Here is a 20,653-nt window from a genome sequence, read left to right on the forward strand (position 1 = left end):
CAGCCAATTTCGGGACTCCAAACCAGTTCGCAGGCGCCAGTTGTGACTTCGCGATCCGTAAACATTGCTTGAGAGGATACGTTGTAAAGAACAAAAGTAAAGACAATTGCACCTACCCTATTTACTTTATAAAGCAATAATTCATCCGCTTAACGATAGCTTCACTTCACATGCATTTCAATAAGTGCTTTGAATGTGCAAAATTCTTGAAGGATTCCATCGTAACATATAGTGTACAGGTTGGCTTATTTGTTGCGTTTTTTTAACATTGATACCATTGACCAGGGCATTTTGAGCGTTAAAGTGTAACATTTTATTAGATTAAAATTGAATGCAGAAGTTCAGCTAACGACAAAAGGGCATTTCGAAAACAAACTTTTATTAGCACAGCAAGACTTATTTCATTGTCCAAAGTAGCCAGCTGAGAGTGGTAATCCCCTGTATCGTATTGTGGATCCTTATGCAGCTGCAGCAACAAAAAAATGCATGGGTCAGTGGGGTGAGGTCACGGTTCTGACGAGTTGCAACAACTTAAAAAGTAGCTGATGATCACTGTGCGTACTTGCTGACTTTTACAGCAACAGTTGTTATCGGCTCACTTCTAGAGTATGTTTCATGGCAGCCAGTCTGATCTATGGAATCCTAAGAACTGTTGCCAGAATTTACAAAGAAAAGCATTCTCATTAAGCCGCGATGATTACAGCTTTGGTCTGTAAGACTGCCGGTACTCCTGAATTCTACCTCTCAGACACCTTTTTATACCTAGTGTTCATTGCAGCGAAAATAATATCGTATGCGAGCACTACACAGGAAAAAGGCAATGCAGGAAAGATTTTCAGAGACCCAAAAAGGCAGGATTTGCATCACTAGCAGCTGCAACAGTAGCTAAAATAATTAATGAACGCCCGCTCCACATTTCTGTACTGCATACAGTTGACGTCCGCGCCTTCTTTGCGTTTTGGCACACCGCTTTCTCAGTTGCGGGGGTGGTCTAAATTAACTTTTCTTCGATATGTAATGAGAACGATTGGTTTAGTTTGGTTTGGCTTTCTTTTATGATATGAACACAATAATAAAGGGTCTTTTATTGACTACCGTCGATATTGATGAATTTACCTTGCGTAAGGCTAACACTGCAGCTAGAGATTCAGCAATACGGAAAACAAGTCCGGAGTCCCGATTAAGAATGAGCACTCCAGAGCAGCAGGAATAGTGCCGGTTCCAAATTTTTCTTCACACTGTGAGGCGCCTGTCGCCATTTATAGTTAAACTCAACAAATGGCTTTGTTTTAGTCGATGTTATATATTATGAGAGAGAAGTTTTGCTTCGTTTCAGTGGATGTCGTCACAGATAATTTCTAGACTCTCTCGCATGTCGCAAATAGCTGGCACCTACCATGTACACCGCGCTCAGCGATATCCTCCTTCAGCGATTTCATCTCGCGGCAGCAGTTCTTACCCCTTCAACTTTGTTCTGCCAATACATTACCTTAAAGAGAATGTGATCTGAGGAGAGCGAAGACCCATAGGTCGCTTCCCTTTCACACTTCCTCGCACGATCTACAGCTTTTCCGGCAACTGGGACTATATACCGCGGCAGGCACATCTTACTGCTATTCACAACCACTTCCTCTGCAATGGTAACTATCTTTGTGAAAGACGCGATGTCTCCTATTATGCCACGTCATCTACACCTGCCTTCTGCTCTGATATCAGTGGCCTGGCAACTGCGTCGAAGGCACACGTTCTCTGGCAAGTACGTCCGCTCCTGTCTCAACTGTCAGAGCCGCAAGTGAGTTCATCAATTCGGTGCGTTGCCATCGCAGCCGCTTTCTTAATCTGGCCATCGAAACAGCTTTGCATTAAACCTCCTTGAGCCCGTCCCTTTGATTGGGTCGGGACAGACTGTTAAGGTCCACTTACGTGTACCAGTTCCGGCAACCACTGGATTATCGCTGCAGTTTATCACCTCTCACCGCACAATGAAACCGCGCCACTCATCATTCCATCATTCGCACTGCGCCACTTCACTCTTCGTCACGGAGAAGTTCGAGAACTTCTTGGTGATAGAAGGCGTGCTCTTCAGTGTGATCTTGTGACCGTTGTTTCCGAAAGAGTGCAAAACCGTACACAACACTAATAGCCCATACCACTTGAAGACGAACGGCTTAACGGAGCGTTGCGCAGCATACTGTGCGATGCTGGCTTCTCGCCCTTTCCCTTTCGACCGCAGCTCAGTACCACCAGAAGCCCCATCCTTCTCCCACTGACTGCTCAATTTTGCTTTCTGACCCTCTGTTCTGGATGTGAATTTGACTCCAGATACCGTGCGGTCGGGCAAACCTCTCCCATGAAATATGTTGTACAGTATGTCTCTCCGCCTCTTTATCAACGCCGCCGTGGTCGTGAGGCTGTTCATGTAGAGTGGCTCAAGCTCTTCTATGACAACACTCCGACCGAAGCGCCAGTCAACCAGGAGAATCGGCAGTCCTTGGTACGTGGCTGATTCACGCTGCAAAAAGGGTTGAACTGTAGCAGCGCATCTGATCTCTCCTGCCTTGCCTGCTATAAATAAGTACCGTTTCATCGGGCTTCGAGCATTTAGACTGAACGTAGTCTGTTCATCAAGAAAAATAGCTCATAACGCTATTAAATGCTATTTTTGTTGCCGCCTGTAATTTCAATTTCGTAATTACAATGTTAAAAATCTGATCTTGCTAAGGGCTTAATGTTGACAATTCAACCAACTATTTCGAGGAATGTAAAGGTCTTATGTGTAGGCATACAAAACACTGCTATACGTGTAAATTGGTTTACATTGTTCACACGACAAATTGAATACTGTCTAAATTATACGCTTCACGCCAGTAATGGCCCCTGCACCCCTTTAAATATTGTGCATAAAAATACTATTTCACAAATCTTTTACAGCAAAACTTATTTCAATGCCTTCCGTACATCCTTTATTGCCCTTCGACCGTTCCGCGGTGCTCCCGCTCCTCCTTCCGCGTCTCGCACTGTGGAGGCTGCGGCGGAGTGGGGCTGTGTCCCCAATGCTCCGAACACTGAACGTCACTGCAGCACTAAGTTTAAATTCGGATTTGGATGTTCACGTAGACGCAACTACTTGCCGTTTTCGCACTTATAAGAAGCTGACCTCAAAGGCTGTCCCTGCCCTTATGGTTTCCGCACTATATTTTGTGTGCCTCATCGGCGAGCATTATGGCGCTTGTTGTGGCATGAAATATTATAGAATTTGTTCAAAGGGCCTGCGTAGGGTTTCCTCTGCGGCCCACGCGTAGTGCCATGTGCCAGTGTGAACGTGACCAATGTCGCGTTTGCAGTGCACGTAAGTTTGCGTTCAAGTGAGTCTCTGAGTACAAAAATTCTACACAGACGCAAAACTCACTGGAACAGCAGCGTCATCGCTGGAGCAGGTATGAAAATTTCAGCGACGACACGATCTCTCGCTGCGGAGGAGCCGGCACAACTAGCTAGAACAGAGGACGTCCGCTGAATACCGGAACTTTAAAATTGAATTTTTATATCGGTGCGTTGAAAGCAGTGGTATCTCTTCAATTTTGATTACGTAAAGTAGCATGAACATTGTTAACGTTGTAGACACCTTTGTGGCCACTCATAAAGCTCTTATTAATCGTGACGTTTTCACAGATCTACCCAATAGTCGCGTGAGGGCACCATACTGTTATAATGTGCAATTTAGATGGCGGGGGTTTGACAAAGCTGTAGGAAAGCATGACTGATCTTCACAGTGACATTATACGTTCTCCGCTGCATGGAAGTGGGTAATATCTGGCTCGGGTGTACATGGATGTCTTGTGTCTTACCGTGCTCGAAAAATGTTGCGGCGCTGCTTTAATTAACATAGACCACATTGCTGCAACTTTTTGCAGCGTTTGCTTAACACTCGCAAACCAGCTTTCATATCTACTGAAAAAGTATTGCGCACGATTCTCCTTCTTGTGAATCTCAAGATTTTCTTCACCTTAACACGTAGTTGATGTACTCACAGCATTGGCATAAGCACGCATATTGACCGTCGGTGCAACTCGGGGGCTTGCCATTAGGACATGATGTACCCGGTGGGGGGCATGGAGTGCCATTGGCAACTGAAAAATAATTAACACGGTTAGTTCGGAATATGCAGGCATTATAATAAATAATATTTTTTGAAAACAGCGTATGTATTCTGATCTCACTGGACATTGAGGCCGTCAGTGCTAAGTTAAGCCCACTATCAAAATTTCACCATGCTTGCTCGGGTGGCCTATGTTTATGTCAAATCTTCCAACATAATGTTTTTGCAGCTTCATATTCATGTAAGGCGGTCAGAGGTGTTTTGAAACGATATAAATAGGACAGCCAAATAATCATTCGAAATGCGCGATATTGAGCCAACAATTAAAAAAAGCGCAGTTTCGCCTGAAAGGCGAAACATTGATTGGTATTGGGGGCGAGGATTACGGAGTCGCCATCTGTCGGAAGCGCCTCCCTTGCGTTGTATGAGCGATCACGCGGCGCGCTCCTCATAGGTTTCGCTTATGGCGCTCAGTAACAACACCACGCGGCAGCCCTCCTGGACATTTATGTAAGTACTCTGAAATTGAGGGAAGTTTCTGACTGTCGATACAATATTCTTGGGCAAACTGAAAGCACAGTATTGTTTACAGACGCCATCTCTTTACAGAATACGTACAGTGAACGCCACTGCGCGCGGTCGCCGCGATGGAGTCTCCCTAACCGGCTTCTTCCGTGAAAGGTAGGCAAACGCTGAGAGTAAACTATGTGAAATATGTTCTTATGGTGGGCTCTCTGTATAACCAAATGGAGCATAACAGAATGAAGCCTGAATGCAGCGATAGCACGGGTTCGCAGTGACCGACTGCGCGTCTGCATGCATGTCCGCGCATAATGTTTTGCTCTCGCTGTGAGCGCGTTTTCGCACCGTGCCGTGAGCATTAGGGCGCAGCATATGAGCATTTGACAGTACAATAGCAACCACTGATGCATGGACGCTATGAGAACTGTTCAAAAATAATTTCGTTATAGAGACTTCGACGCCCACGGCGACTGTGATGTGCCGTCACGACGATTCAACCTTTTTTTGTCTTCTAAATTCTTGGACATTTCAATATTATTTCTAAAGTTGCGTCACACTGTATGCTTATTGGTCTTCTCAGCATGCGATTTCTCTCTGCTTCTTTTTTCGTAATCCAGTGCACTAATTCATAACGCAAGCCTGACCATATGCCATCCCTTTGTTTAATGTGTGTCTTACAAATCCCTTTCCGTTAGAGTGAACTTGCCAGTGTCAAGCATCAACAAGTTCCTAGACCAAACCGTCATGACATTAGCCGGGCAGCGGGCGCACGCGAGCGTCTCAGTGCGCGTTTTCTGCTACTCACCGAACATCGCAGTGCCGGCGCCGTAGCAGAAATCTCCCTTGCGTCTGTGCTTACTGCATATACGAGTTGTAGCCGATGGCTGTCTGCCGAATCTTAAGTTTCGCGAGTTAAGCTTCACGCAGCTCCTTGTCATGCGGCTACCTGTGAATAAGGCTGAGACCGGGCTCCGTTGCGTACGTCCGGCACTGCGGCACCAAGCCTACCATGCTGCACGCCTCCAAAGCCACCAACGAATCATACTACTTTCAAATGTTGCCAAGCAGACACCCAAGGCGGTGAAGCCTCACCACTTAATTAGAACCGCAGCGCAGGTGGGAATGTAAACTTTCGTTTTCATCTCGCTGCGGCACTTCCGAAGCAGCCTACACGGCCGCTGTGTCCACGTGATCCCTCATGCCACGTCACGCCGACGGTGGCGCGAGCTCTTCTAGGGCTGGAGCTCGCCCCCAATAGAAAGTTAGCAGACAGCCATATGAACTAAAGATAATTATTTATCGGGCGTATGAACCTATAAACATTCGTACGTTAAATAAATTAATAAGCATGGTGTCCGCGCACTGCAAACATGAACTCATCACGCTCAGTGACTGCAGACACTCGTTGCCCAAACGCTGGCGTGAGGAGACGCACCAGCAATGGCGGGCGAAGCGACATTCGTGCTGTCTATCGCTTCAACGCAAAGCAAGCGCCGAGGACAGCCTGCACGCACAATGCTACGAGCCGCCGACGTAGTACATACACTTTGCCCCCAAAGCAGATCGCTCTTTAGATACGGCCGCGCGATCGCTCTCAGCCGCCATGCACATGCGCAGTTGCAGCCGGAGAGAACGCCGCAACCCTGCCTCTCCTCCCCCAGGCGCCTCACAACGTTGGGTACCTCGCACGCGCGCGAGAAGATGGCGCGCTTCCTCTTCCCATTCGTCCTTTTCGCGCGGGCGAGATTGAGCCGCGATGGTTGGCTCCCCTCGCACGCTTGCACACGCACTTACAGCGTAGGGCGTGCCGCGACGCTGTTATCGCCTTTACTTATACGGAGCCTCAAGGCGACGCCGACGGCAGAAATGCACTTGGAGTGTCCATTTAATTCCTATCGCATTAAACTACATTTTGTCGGCAAGACATTGATGCACGTAAGCTTTACGAACTCCCTGTGCTGAATGAATTACCGTCGCATTACGTGTAGGAATATGTAGAACACTTGAACAATATGTCACTTGACAATAATTTTCTGGACGGTTACATTTCTACTTAGTCGTCATATTTTATTTCCCACGCCTTCGAGCTTATCTAGGCTATTTTGTCATGTGTCTTCTAATATTAGTGCCTAAGCATACTTTAGTGGTCCCCCCTGCCCTGGCTCCGAATAGTGTAATATCTTGCAAAAAATTCGTGATTTCCAGACATTTAATGGTTATGATAGTGTAAATCTAGATGTTTGGTAGCATTTAATGAAAGAAAATAAAAGAATACCCATACGGATAACTAGGGTTCCTTAGAAAATAAATGGAGAAGCTTAAAATAGGGGTGAACCAACTGAAATTCGGGTGTGGGTCGACATGAAATTTGGGGATGTGCTAACTTGAAGTTTGAGGGTAGCCCAACTTAAATTTGCATGTGGTGAACTTAAATTTAGGGATGGCCCAACTTGAAATTTGGACCTGAGCGAACCCACCTTAAATTTGGGCCCACTTTAAATTTGGGGTGCGTCAACTTGAAACGTGGTGGTGGACCAACTTAAGTTTGGGGGTGGGAAAACATAACTTTGGGGACAGCCCAATTTGAAATTTGGGGCTGGGAAACCTCAACTTTGGGAGTGAGCCAGCTTCAAGTCTGCATGCGAGCCAACAGAAATTTAGAGGCAGGTCAAATTTAAGTTTTGGTGTGGCGGGTAGCCCGAATAAAATTTGGGGGTGAACCTACTAAAATTTAGAGGATGGACCAACTTACAATTTGGAGGTGGGCTAACGTGAGATTTTGGGGTGGTTCAATGTCTGATTAAACGCTGCAGAGCGTCCTTCGAGTTATGAACACCTTTAGGGCAAGCGAGTGTGTCGAGACGCTTGGCGGGTTTTCAGTGGGTGCAGTCACATCGCAGGCAAGAGCTGGCGTAGACAAGGAAGGCGCGCATAGCACAGGCTTGCGGGAGTGACAGCGAGGGTGACATGTTAACACGGCGATGCACTCTCCCTTCACGCAATGCCTTACGCGCTATTGCGGCCGCTGGCGTTCCCTTGCGACTGCTATGCTTCGTCAAGCGCTCTCGTGCCAGTAGGGCTGGCTAAAGTGATATGGTTTCATTAAGCGGCCGGATACGGCGAGAAAATCTGACAATTGCCGACTATAGCTTAAGCCCATTTTTGCCCTCGGAATGGCCATCGGCAGACGCGCATCAGCTAGAAAAATCTAGCAGGCAATACTAAGAAAAAGCGAAGTCACAGCGGAGCCAAACAATGCTCACGCATTAGTTGACAAATCTCAGAATTTCTGTACCTTATTTACTGCTAAATTTCCCGTATATAGCGTTAGAAATGTCAGGTTGGTTCTTCGAACAAACTACCATTATCTTCCAAGGCGACAACAACCTCAATGATGGTTCAGGAACTTTTCTTGGAGATGTGACATATTGTTACGGAAGGATGAAAAAAGAGAAAGGACGAAGAAGGGATCGGAGACGCTGGCTGCGGCGTGTTGTTGGTGGCCAGCCATCTTAACTGGAACGCTAGAACCATTACGGCAAAGTGGCGATGATGGAGCGATAACAACGGCATCACAATGAAAGTACGCCGACGATGGAACTACGACGACATGACGACACTCGCATCACTATGATAAAATCACGACGATGAAACGACCACGACGGTATAGTGACGCTGGCATGATGAAAATGCGTTGACGGTGATGAAATGGTGACAGTGATATAACGACGATAGCATGAAGACAGAGAGATGGCGGCAATGGTATTATGACCACGGCTTGATGACGATGGGATAACGATGCTAAAATGGTTACAATAGTGTGAAGAGAACAGTGTGACAAGGACCGCATGACGGCAAATGTATGACGACGCTGCAATAGCAAATGCATGGCGATGACGCCATGACGACAACATCTTGACGTCATGGCATGGCAAGACCAATACAGGGACGGTGGAAATGAAGGCGTCGAACTGAAGCCGAAAGGATGAGTTCAACGACGGGACGAAGAAAGTGTGTATTCGAGCTCACGCCTGCAGCTGCGTAGATCATCTGCCAGCCTGCACCATCTAGCCTTGCCGTTGTTACAGTACTGGTCTGCACTATTCCCAGGAAATCAGATGTACAAGACTCGCATCCTTCGGATGAGCTACTAATGCGGTACGAGTATGCGCTATATCCTGGATGGAAATCATTCTTAGCAGCAGCCAGCAACAAGTGCCCAACGCATACTGTTACGACTTTGAGGTGGTCCCGTAGCGCTCGTCACCCGTTTCGTGACAGAGCGTTGGTAGCGAAGACTCCGAGTCAGGCGTCGGTGAGAATAACAAAAGGGACTTTATACACTATATACAGGTCATTATACAGGACATGAAGGGATCGGCACTGGGGCCGAGAGCTCACAGCAAACGCGACTGTTCTCGCACGGCGACGTCCGGCGAAAACGCGTGACACATCTCACTCCAGTCGAGAGCGGCACTCTGCTCCCGGTGGGTCGGCGGATCCGGTTTTCCAGGCGGCGCGCCGCGGCTTATAAGCCCCCAGAAACCATTGTCACTCAAACGGCCCAATACAAAGTGAGCACTCGACGGTCGACGGAGGGGTCCAACCAGCGACCACGCTGGCCACCCCGTTCAAAACTGGCGGGCGCGGTGACCTCCAGGGAAGGGGAGGTACGGCGCCGGGCTGTCTGGCACTTGGCGACACGTTTGAACATGTTGCCCGCCGATGCTTCTCCGGAGGACACCACTGCCTGACGGCTCAGCATCTTGACTTGTCAAGGGAGAATTAGGGCGCTGTGCCTTTCGGCGCAGCCCCGGGTTTGTCCAGAGGGCGCTCGCAGGAAAATTCTCCATCTTGCAGATTCGGAATCCGGGCTTGTGGTAATGGCACAACAGCATCGCCGCCCTCAGATAAGGCGCCGGGAAGACGAGCTGCCTCCACGTGGCTCGGATGCCAGGCGCGCACGTTCGTCAGGCTCGTCCAAGTTTACGTCCAGTGTCGGGACGCCAGGTCACTTCACGTGCCCAGGTCCCACTCGCCAGGACAGGAGCTCGGCTCACCGCGTTGTCGCCAAGGCACCTCAACCAGCTCCGCTCGGGTCGTTCCTAAGCCCTTGCTTCTCGCCACTGGTCCCGATTGGTCGTTCTGCAGCTTGCAAAACCGACCGGCAAAAGGCAACACCCAACACGAACAAGTGCCCTCTGTGTCCCGTCAAACACCAGACAAGGCTATAATCCAAATCAGCCTAACTGAATTGCTATCCCCCTTTTTGCTTCCGCCGCAACAAGAGGCAGGTGTACGATCTAGTATACAAGGCTCAAACAACCCTTTTTCAAATGAACAACACACCAAAAGATCAGGAACAATTAATAATCAGCAATAACAATGACAAATAGAATGGTCCCCTTGAAATCACTTGGACCGAAAACATACTACTGAGGAAGCAAATGAGGTCATTCATTTTTCCCGGCGATATTTTCGCGGAATCCGAAGCTGCTTATATTTGCGACCCTGCTTATCCGTGTAGCGGCGGTACAATAAGCCAGATTCCTTGCCAAATGAAACCCACTTTTTTTTCACTCCCCGTTTGACGCTCTTCCTCAGATCGGCTAGTGAACAGTCTTCCTGTTGCTCGCGAATCAGAGTTTCTCTTTCAACTGCCGCCTGCTCCTGCCAGCTGGCGGAAACCGGAGCGAATGTGGAGCCCGCGTCGCCTAATTGCGGCGTCGCGTCTACATCGCGGCTAGCACTGCACGCGTCACTCCCACTCACTTCCAGGACCCGCTCGCCTAGGCCAGCCTCCGAGCTCTGCCTCTCCCGTGACTGCTCGCCACTCAAGTTACCTTGATCAGTCCGTGTGCCGCACCGCCTTTCGCTCACCGACGCAAAGTCAAGTTCCCTCGACAGCGGGAGCGCTTTGGATCGCGTGAGCGCCAAGTACGCCACGTCGGCAAAGAATGATTTGCCCTGATCCTTCAGCAGCTGCTCCGAGTTATTTGAGAAGAGGTAGGAAAAGTGCTCCGGGAGGGCGGCTGACACAGCGGCTTCGGTGTTAAGTTTCCCAAACTTTCCTTCAATGATAACCGTTGCGATCGGTAAACAGACACTCTCCTCCTCGGCCACTTGCCGTATCCTAGTACACTCTCCCGTAAAATCACTCGAGGAGACGAAAGACGGGTGAACAACGTCCATAGTTGCTGCAGAGTCCCGAAGTGCACGGCACTTCTTACCGTTTATCTTAATTTCCTGCACATAGGGCTCCAATAGACGTATGTTTTTGTGAGTTTCCTGTATTGTTGCAAAAGCAATTCTCTCTGGGCAGCTTGCAGCGATGTGCCCTTGCTTTTTGCAATTGTAGCAGGTTAACGGTTTCCGTTTTTCAAAAGAACGCGTCGTATCGTTTCGCTGTTTTGTTGCAAAAGCAACTTTCTCTGGGCAGTTCGCAGCGATGTGCCCTTGCTTTTTGCAATTGTAACATTTCCGTTTTTCGGGCTTTCCGGAAAACCCATCTCTCCTATCTGCTTTTTCTACGCGCACTGCCTTGCTGTGCAAGCTGCGGCGGGTGTAATACTCTTCCGCTAATTCTGCTGCCTTGTTTAGCTTAACCTCCTTTAGCCTATCTTGCAGCCAGAGCCGGACATCCTCATCAATGCAACGGTAGAACTGCTCCAACGCGATGCATTCGACAATTTTGTCGCGGTCGTCGTAAACCTCTTCGCCCTTCAGCCATTCCACCAAGTCGGCTTTTAGACGAAACGCGAAGTCAACATTCGACTCCTTGCCCTTTTTTGCATACCGGAACCTCTGCCGGAAAGCTTCGGGCGACAATTTGTACTTCCGCAGTAGCGCTTCCTTCACATCACTGTAGCTCTCAAACGCCTCTTTCGATAAGCAAGTTATTACGTCTGATGCCTCCCCAGGAAGCAAGGCTAACAGATTCTGTGCCCAGAGGGATCGCTCAATGCTATTCCGTTCGCACACGTGCTCAAATTTCACGAGGTATTTGGCCATATCCTCTCCGACGACAAAGGGTGGAAGTTGATCGCGTATTCTCGGAACATTAGAAGTGAGACTAGGCGCCGGCGAGCTGTTTCGAGTCTCCAACTCTTTCATTTTAAGCTCGTGCTCGCGACGTTCCCTTTCTGCCTGCAACTCCCGACGTTCCTTTTCTGCCTGCAACTCCCGACGTTCCTTTTCTGCCTGCAACTCCCGACGTTCCTTTTCTGCCTGCCACTCCCGACGTTCCTTTTCTTTCCTTTCCTCTTCGCAACGTTCCTTCTCCTCCCTTTCCCGACGTTCATTGATACCCGCCAAGGCCTCTGCGGCTTCCTCAGCCGTTACGTCCCCAGTCCTCATGACCTCAAGGATCGCATTCTTTCTTTTGGTTGAGCCCAACTCAATGCCCAACTCCTCACAAATTTCGAGAAGTTCCTTCACCTTGTACTTCTCCATCGTTCACACTGTCCTCCTGCTGTTTACCCTTTTTGAATATACCTGCCGTACGCTACTATAATGCTACTAGTAAGACATATGCAAGTATTTCACACACTGTCCTGTTTACCCCCTCAGCATCCCCTGGTTTTCAAAACACTCTTACTAGGCTTGAAACACACAAGGTTATCACAATGCAACACCAAATCCTTCCCTAAGCTACTGTAACCTGTGTCAGAGAAAGTCTGGTGTTTGAGGTAAACTTCATGCACTCACCGCGCCGAGGTAGCTGATGCCGGTCAATCCCGTAGCTGCCATCCACTGTTACGACTTTGAGGTGGTCCCGTAGCGCTCGTCACCCGTTTCGTGACAGAGCGTTGGTAGCGAAGACTCCGAGTCAGGCGTCGGTGAGAATAACAAAAGGGACTTTATACACTATATACAGGTCATTATACCGGACATGAAGGGATCGGCACTGGGGCCGAGAGCTCACAGCAAACGCGACTGTTCCCGCACGGCGACGTCCTGCGAAAACGCGTGACACATCTCACTCCAGTCGAGAGCGGCACTCTGCTCCCGGTGGGTCGGCGGATCCGGTTTTCCAGGCGGCGCGCCGCGGCTTATAAGCCCCCAGAAACCATTGTCACTCAAACGGCCCAATACAAAGTGAGCACTCGACGGTCGACGGAGGGGTCCAACCAGCGACCACGCTGGCCACCCCGTTCAAAACTGGCGGGCGCGGTGACCTCCAGGGAAGGGGAGGTACGGCGCCGGGCTGTCTGGCACTTGGCGACACGTTTGAACATGTTGCCCGCCGATGCTTCTCCGGAGGACACGACTGCCTGACGGCTCAGCATCTTGACTTGTCAAGGGAGAATTAGGGCGCTGTGCCTTTCGGCGCAGCCCCGGGTTTGTCCAAAGGGCGCTCGCAGGAAAATTCTCCATCTTGCAGATTCGGAATCCGGGCTTGTGGTAATGGCACAACAATACCCACTGTCACATACCAGGTGGCCGAAATAATTGTTGAATTAATGGGGAAAAAGCAGCAGCTAACACCCGAAAAGTTGGGACAGCAGGGAAGAAACATTCGCTTTGAAATAACGCAAAGTACTCCAACAAATATAGCAAAACATTCCGGGTTTGTGTTATGCAAGATAGTGTAAGCCGTATGACGTCGCGCTGATATTGATAGGAAAACTTTGTCAGAAACTGGCTCCCACTCCCCGTGCAAGCTGCTGACATTTCGAAGAAATCCAAGTTCGCCACTTTCTTTGGTTCGTGCCCTGCCATCGCCACAATAGCAGCAGTGCCTCTCTCACGGCCTAGCTGGGCATAGAAGTCGCAAAGAAGTGGAGGTATCTCAAGATTTTCGCCGAATTCTCGCAGGACGCGCGACGGCGGCCACAGCACCAAAGCAATTATGCCCGTCACAAGACTGCAGATGATCGCCTTCACATGACGATCACCGTTAACTTAATGGCGTGATTTCTTCTTTTACAGGCTCAAGTTCAACTGGACCCGACGGCATCACTTACTCGGCTCTTTGCCTATTCTGCACCAAGAACAAAGGTAGCACTCCTTCATTGTTCAATTGATTGTGAGAGTATGCCACTGTTCGTACACATTGGAAGCGGAGTCACATTGTAGTTTTGCTAAATCCTAGAAAGTGACGTTATGACGTTCTGCCTCTTAAGCCAATCGCGTTAGCGAAATACGTACAAGTATAGACAATGTGACACTTGATACTGCGGCAAGTTCTTTTTTCGTCCACTTTCATTGCCATTATTGTATGATTTCTTTAGTTCAGTTATTAAGTACAAGTAATTTCCCCGATGCTGTCCTTAGTGTCTTTGTTTGTTAGCTTCATATGATATAATTATTAAAAATTGGGCCCCTTGCTTAACCAAGCCCCTCATTTCTCGTTTATTCCACCTGGAGTAATTCTTGCACAAATTGTTGCAGAAAGCCTGGCGACAATTACATATATTCCCTAGAGGTGTCCATGGAGAGTTAGCGTCATTGATCTTTACACAGGGGGATATGAGAAACGGTGCCGCATCCACAGAGTCGCTAAGCTTTTAAACTCTAAATGCCCATTGAATGTACAGCAGACTACTGTGCGGCACGCTGTATTCCACAAGGCAAACTTTTTCGTCGAACGCTATCTCATCTCGCAATGATAGGTGTGATTAATGAATTTCTGCACTCCGTCTCAGTGTCGATATACACCGGTGACAAATGCATGTGACTGTCAGGTGTGACGTGGCAGAACCTACGGGTGATGCTCCAGCGTACTGCCTTTGGCAAATCTAGTTATTTGCGATGCCAAGCGCTCCTGATGTCCACCGAATATAGCTCAATTTATGGTTCGTTGACAGTGGAGCGCTCGATGTCTGGCGCGGCGCAGAATCTCCTGTCGAAGAAATGCCGCATTATTCCGATTTATCCGTCTTGATCATGCTGAGCCTGCTATTGGCTTCCAAATTACAACACAATAACTGCGGAAGAACCCGCCTCAGGATGACTGTCGGCGGTAATGCATTAGCATTGAATCAATATGGAGATACAATTAACTAAGAAATTAAGAAACAGAAATAGGTAAGGAACTTCACAGCGATAAAAGCCAGTTCGCCCAGGATCGTGTGCGTGTGCAGGCACAGGACATCCCGAAGATAAGGCTGATCCCGAAGATAGTGCAATACCGGGCCGACCAGCGGTTGAGGTGCAGTTCGCCGTTAAGAGGCCCACATACAAAGCTTCGCTGGTCATCTTTCTTCACAAAGTGAAAGGCCATTGAGTTGTTTTCTTTTTTTACTGTTATTTTGTAGGGTCGCGACTATCACCCCCGAAGCGAGCGAAGAAGAGGGCTTACACGCTGGTAGCACACTCTAGCGCGCTCTACCTGAGCGGCTGCGGTGTCGGCTGCTTCCGATATCTAGCGGTATCATGGCTGCCTCGCCTAAATAAACCGTGGCTGCGGCGGCTACCACTTTTCGCCGCCTCCCACACTTTTTTTATTGTAATTCGTGGAGAATGTGGGCCAGTAAGCTTGCTCGCAGCCTTGCGTGCATTGAGCGTTGTTTGACTACTTTTGCTGTAGTGCGCTTCCCGCCAGATGTAAGCCAAGTAAACACTATGCAATATGTTTGAGCACTTGTGAATGAAACTACGCTGGAACATTGAATGATATGTCCCAACGATTTGAGTAAAACGACTTACAATGTGGACGGCTGGATATTTATTCTCGACGTCAGTACGCCGTGATAGTTGGCTGCATTTCTTTCATTGTTCTCATAATGTTTTACATGGTGCATCTTTTTCTGAATTCGCTGGATAAATGCTTTCCGAATAAGCTAGACATGAGCCAGCTGGTTTTCACATGTGATACCCGTGTAGAGAGTTCTCGCAGAGTCCACGTTCTGTAAACTTAAGAAAACTCACTGAAGAATTGAAAATTCTTACATGATAATATGATTCGAATGATGCCAGAAATGTGGTCACACTGAATTTTTGATCGAAAGAACGAATTTGGCCGTGACTGGTTTATTGACATTGTTCTCGGCGTAAGAATAATTTATGAGCTTCTCACAGAAGCCGTGGCTAAGGCCACTGAGATGGTCCTAGAAAGTAAAGTTCTCGTGGGTGCGCTACCAGGGCAGCAAGAAAAGCTTTTGCTTAGGCCCTTATTTGTGAATTACGTATTGAAAATGACTGGCAAGCATGACAAAACCAATATTTGCGCGACAAAGCTACCTGTTACGCGCAAGCGTAACATCGACAATAACGGTGAGTCGTTTAACACCGCTGCTTGAATCATTATATAATATTGGTCACATTAACTTACAGGCGGAGACAGGTTAACGAACTAGATCCTGCATTACATATGGGGAGTCAGGACCCTCCGTTGCTGTTTCCTATAGAGAACTCTGGTAATGACATTTTAGGTGTGTTTGTGTGTGTGTGTGTGTGTGTGTGTGTGTGTGTGTGTGTGTGTGTGATTTTTTTTTTTCGAGTCCGCGTCCACAAAACCGAAGAACCTTTTGGTAAAATGAAGTGAAAGTACAGAATTTAATGTAATAAACAGTTGCAAGCATGATAATTCAACCATATTTCGTGCTTGTTAGTTCTAAATGCTCGTGCTGTTGTTTGGCTTACCACAGGGCATTTATTTTTGGCGTAGTGAAGCGGCGCATCACGTTGATGTAGAAAAATAATGGATCAGTTCTAATAGCTTCATGTCTCTCATGGAGTTATTAGAGAAACCAGTAGTGTGATCTCTTCTAGTGCATACTAGAGCAGACAAAAATGTTCTCATTTGTGATCGTAATAATACTTAAGCTGTTGACATGCATTGTAGTTAGGCACACATCAATTTTATGGACAGTAGCAATATTTATTTAACATGTTGCTTAAGCACCCTAGAGCAAACAGTGCACATTTGCATGTGTTCTGTAGTGGCAAACCATTACAATATATATGTCACACCTTTTTGCCTTTCATGTTACAAAATTGTGCTTTTTTTCAATTTCTGATGCAGTCAAAATTTCTCTTGCAGACATGCACTAATGAGGACAGCACCAGTATAAAGTTACACACTCCAGGCACTATTGAGAAGCTGTTGTTCGCTACAACAAGGTCATTGTATAGACTTTAGCTGCTACTACAAGGTAAACAACAGCTGGTTCAGAAATAAATGTGCTTGATATTGGCTTGGTAGTCTTGAGATACACGTTATTTGACTGCAGCAGACGATATGAATGATTTTTCACATTTATGTTTCAGCATAATTGGTTCGAACATAAAAGAAAACACTACATTAGTTTGACTAATCTGTGCTGTATGTCATGTGTCACTGTTCTGCCCGAACAGAATCAGTGCGAAGCACATCTTGGTCATCACAGGAGCTCCTATCTACACCAACAGGAAGGAGCTAGAGCCGAATTTGCAAGGCTTTTACACCACGAACAAAGAAGCGTATGCAGAAGAATTTGGATGAGATATCAAGTCTACGGAGGGATGTGTCAAGACTAAAAAGAGCTTCAGCCACCACTCCACTAGCACGCACAATGGCCGAGTCATCCAGGTAACTCAAAAAGGGCTTTCTATAAATTCTTCCTTTTCAGGTGCATTTGCAACTTCTCACCAAGCATGGACGACGCTGGTCAATATAGTTCCGTCAGTTTGCCCTTAATCAGCTTCCTGGCCATGTCAATTCCATTTGTACCAAGTGTAATTTTTTTCTATAGATGCAAGTTTCTTCATTGCCCATTCTCGTTAGAAATCAATCTTCCTCATTCAAACATAAAGGTCAGTCAATTCCTCGTTCATACTTAATACAGTCATTGTGTAGTAGCATAACATATCTTTAGCAGTATTTTCTAGTGTATCTCTCCATTGCTTCAGTGCTTGCAGAGCAGAGTGGCTTCTTTCTTGAATGCAAGCTTTCTCATTCCCATATTCTTAGTCTCGTTGATGACTCTTCTTCATCAATAGCCTGTGTCTTTGCGCAAGCTACACTGGTGTGATTGATTGCAGAATCTGCTTATGCTGCCCCACTTGGTTGTGGTCGCCGTGTTACGTTTCTGGGATGTGTGGCCTGGTCAGTTGCATTGAGAAGCAGTCTCTCGAGGTAAGCATTTGCTCGTGCAGTCCGCGCAGCGACATAGACTCCAAGTATACAGGCACCGTAACTGGCGCTCTCCGTTAGTTCTTTCTTGCTGCAGCCATGGGCAAATTTTGCTTGTGGCCTTCCTCTGCCGTGATTTGCTGAGAACGGAGACCAGCATACGTGCTTACATCGTTCAAAGTGTATGAAGAAAATAGCCACACGCGTGGAAAGGCCCGCAAAAGTGGCTACCGAAGATGATGCCTGAGAAGCCGACTTGTCCATATTGAGACAAAGTGGGACAACAAGTGTGAGCCACACATTAGCGGCTCCCGAAAGAAAAGTGCAGGTTGGAACGGAGTTAACGCTCAAATCCCGGGTAGTCAATATCTTTGTGCTGGCTGCGGCAGCAGATGTCAGCGTCACCCGATTGCTTCGCAATGCAAATTTCTCATCTTTAACGGCGACTGTCGCTGTGAACAGGTAGGACACTGTCAAACCTGATCGCGCTGCTGGTTGTCGCTCGTTACCAGACAGCCATGTGCGACGACGACGGTGAGCCTTTTACGAGCTCGCGTCAATTATTTCAGCGTATCTCGACATGCAAATTTTATTCCTGCTATTGCACGAGAATGTACACTGCTTCTCTTCTGCCAATAAAGGCGTAAGATCTGTTCACTCACTTGTGGCTTGTTTGTATGGGCGTCAGTAGAGGCTCTTTGTTCTCCTGGCAATTATAACGCACCAGCTACGAGGCAGCCAAGGCATTGGGGCACGCCGCATAGCCGGCAGGGCGAGCACGGTGCGTACCAGCGTACGCTACCGGTGAAAAACAGCCATGTTGCATTTTGCTCTAAAAAACTGCACTTTCTCTGGATGGATGGATGGATGGATGGATGGATGGATGGATGGATGGATGGATGGATGGATGGATGGATGGATGGATGGATGTTATGAGCGTCCCCTTTGGAACGGGGCGGTGGGCTAAACCATAAAAAAAGAAAAACAAACACTATCAACTCCCACAACCAAATGTTCCGATCCCCTATTGCGGACTGTTCTTTCGTAGGTCTCCGTGTTTTGTCGTTTCCCTATTTTTATTCCACCAATCCTCCAATCGCCTCTTACTAATCCCTATTGCGGACATGTTTAGTTTTCCACTGCTCTCGCTGAACCCAAAGGCTTCAAGGAGGCCAGTGGTGCCTAAATCGACCGCTGGGTAGACGTCTTCACATTATAATAAAAGATGCTCCATAGTTTCGCTAGCTTTACCGCAGCAAGTACATGCCTCTTCTTCCTTCTTATATATCTCGCCTTATAGGTGCGTGTTCTAAGGCATCCCATCTCGCTTCGAAAAGTATTAAGCTTCCCTTTGAGTTATCATAAATTGTTTCTTTCCTGATTTCGTTTTTTCCTCTTAAGTAGTTACTCATGGCAGGTTTATTTTCCATTGCCGCCACCCAAAAGATTATTTCGGCCTCTGACTTTCCGCTTGACGTTCTTTGTTGCCCAGCGTACAGGCCGCATACTTGCTGGTAAGCTTCCTAGTTCTTTTCCTCTACTGTGAATCTGTTTTTCCTGTACAGATACCTCAACACTCTCCCAGCCCATTTACTTTCTTCCATGTTCCTCAGTCGTTCTTCATACTCAATTTTACTGCGAGCTTCCCTCGCTCAAACACCACTTCCTGGTTGAGCAGCGCCATCTGCCGTCCACCTACGTAAGTTCCATGCGCTGTTCATGCGTAAGTTCATCATCATGGCCAGCGTCATCGTCTGCAGCGCGCGACCTGCATAATAAAACCGTTGAGGCTTAACAGCTGTCTCGCAAATGGTGGAGGCTGCTTTCGATCCCTTGGTCCTCTACGCCTTAGACTTTCCCTGGAGCTTCGTTCAGGCCGCCGTTTGCTCCGCCTTTCCGCCAGGATGCTCCAAGAACATCCTCCAGGAGCCTCCGGCGTCACCGTCACTGCCCCACCGGCCGTTCCTTCATGGAGCGTCAGCACGCAGCAGCGCGACCCCACCGTGTTCGCTGGCCTTCGTAGTGACGACGTTGATGACTGGCTGGACAATTATGACCGCGTGAGTGAGTCTAACCGGTGGGATGATATGCACAAGCTTCGCAACGTCGCATTCTACCTCACTGACGTTTTCAGGACTTGGTTTCTCAACCACGAGAGCACGTTGCTTGACTGGGCGGCATTCAAACACGAGCTTCGGCAGATTTTGGTGCTCCCAACGTCCGCTCTGAGGTCACCAAGAACAAGATTGATGGACGCACGCAACTTCCCGGAGAAACATACACCTCTTATATCGAGGACTTCCTCGGTCTTTGTGGCCGTGTTAACGCCACGATGACGGAATCTGATCGTGTTCGTCATATCCTAAAGGGCATTGCCCAAGTCGCGTTCAACGCACTGGCGATCAAAACTCCAAATACAGTTAACGATGTGATCGCGACTTGCCAACACCTGGACGCACTTCAGGCCATCCGTTTACAACCTGCCGCCGGTGACGCGCCTCCTTCGGCGGATACCGACCTACGTATACTGATTCGCACTCTCATGCGCGAAGAGCTCCAAGCGTGTGGCCTGCTCAGTCCTCCTGTTCTCCAGCCTCAACCTTCGGTTCCTGGCTTGCGCGACATCATCAAAGAGGAGCTGTCCTCCATGACATGCGCTGCGAGCTGTGGCCTTCCTTCGCCATCCACCTCGTATGCCCAGGTTGCGGCTATGCAACCAGCGTTCGTTCGGACAGCGCCTCCTGCTCCTGCTACTGCCCCCAGCCATCTGGCGACTCTACCACACCGTCCGCCTGCCAGAGCATTTTACACTACCCGACCTACGCCCCGCCCCATTTGTTATTATTGTGGTATTCGCGGGCACATATCGCGTTTTTGCTGAAGACGACAACAGGACGAACGCCGTGGCTACGATATTTATGAGAGAGACCCGTTACTTCCTGCGAGTCCTTACCAGCGCCGGCTCTCCCCACGTT

The 20,653-nt window shown here is 48.2% G+C and overlaps 1 protein-coding gene across 1 annotated transcript in view; it reads right to left on the minus strand.

Moving 5' to 3' along the window:
- Positions 1 to 304: 304 nt before the first annotated feature.
- Positions 305 to 20,653, minus strand: part of LOC142578132 (uncharacterized) — a 43,175-nt gene continuing 22,826 nt past the window's right edge. The window contains exons 4-5 of the mRNA XM_075687537.1: positions 4,032 to 4,130; positions 305 to 466 (exon numbers count right to left, since the gene is read on the minus strand). Coding sequence (XP_075543652.1) covers positions 459 to 466; positions 4,032 to 4,130 — 107 coding nt within the window. The 3' untranslated portion in view covers positions 305 to 458. The remainder of the gene's footprint in view (positions 467 to 4,031; positions 4,131 to 20,653) is intronic.

The sequence above is a fragment of the Dermacentor variabilis genome, chromosome 4 (genome assembly GCF_050947875.1).
Source record: "Dermacentor variabilis isolate Ectoservices chromosome 4, ASM5094787v1, whole genome shotgun sequence".
In the NCBI taxonomy this organism is placed as follows: domain Eukaryota; kingdom Metazoa; phylum Arthropoda; class Arachnida; order Ixodida; family Ixodidae; genus Dermacentor; species Dermacentor variabilis.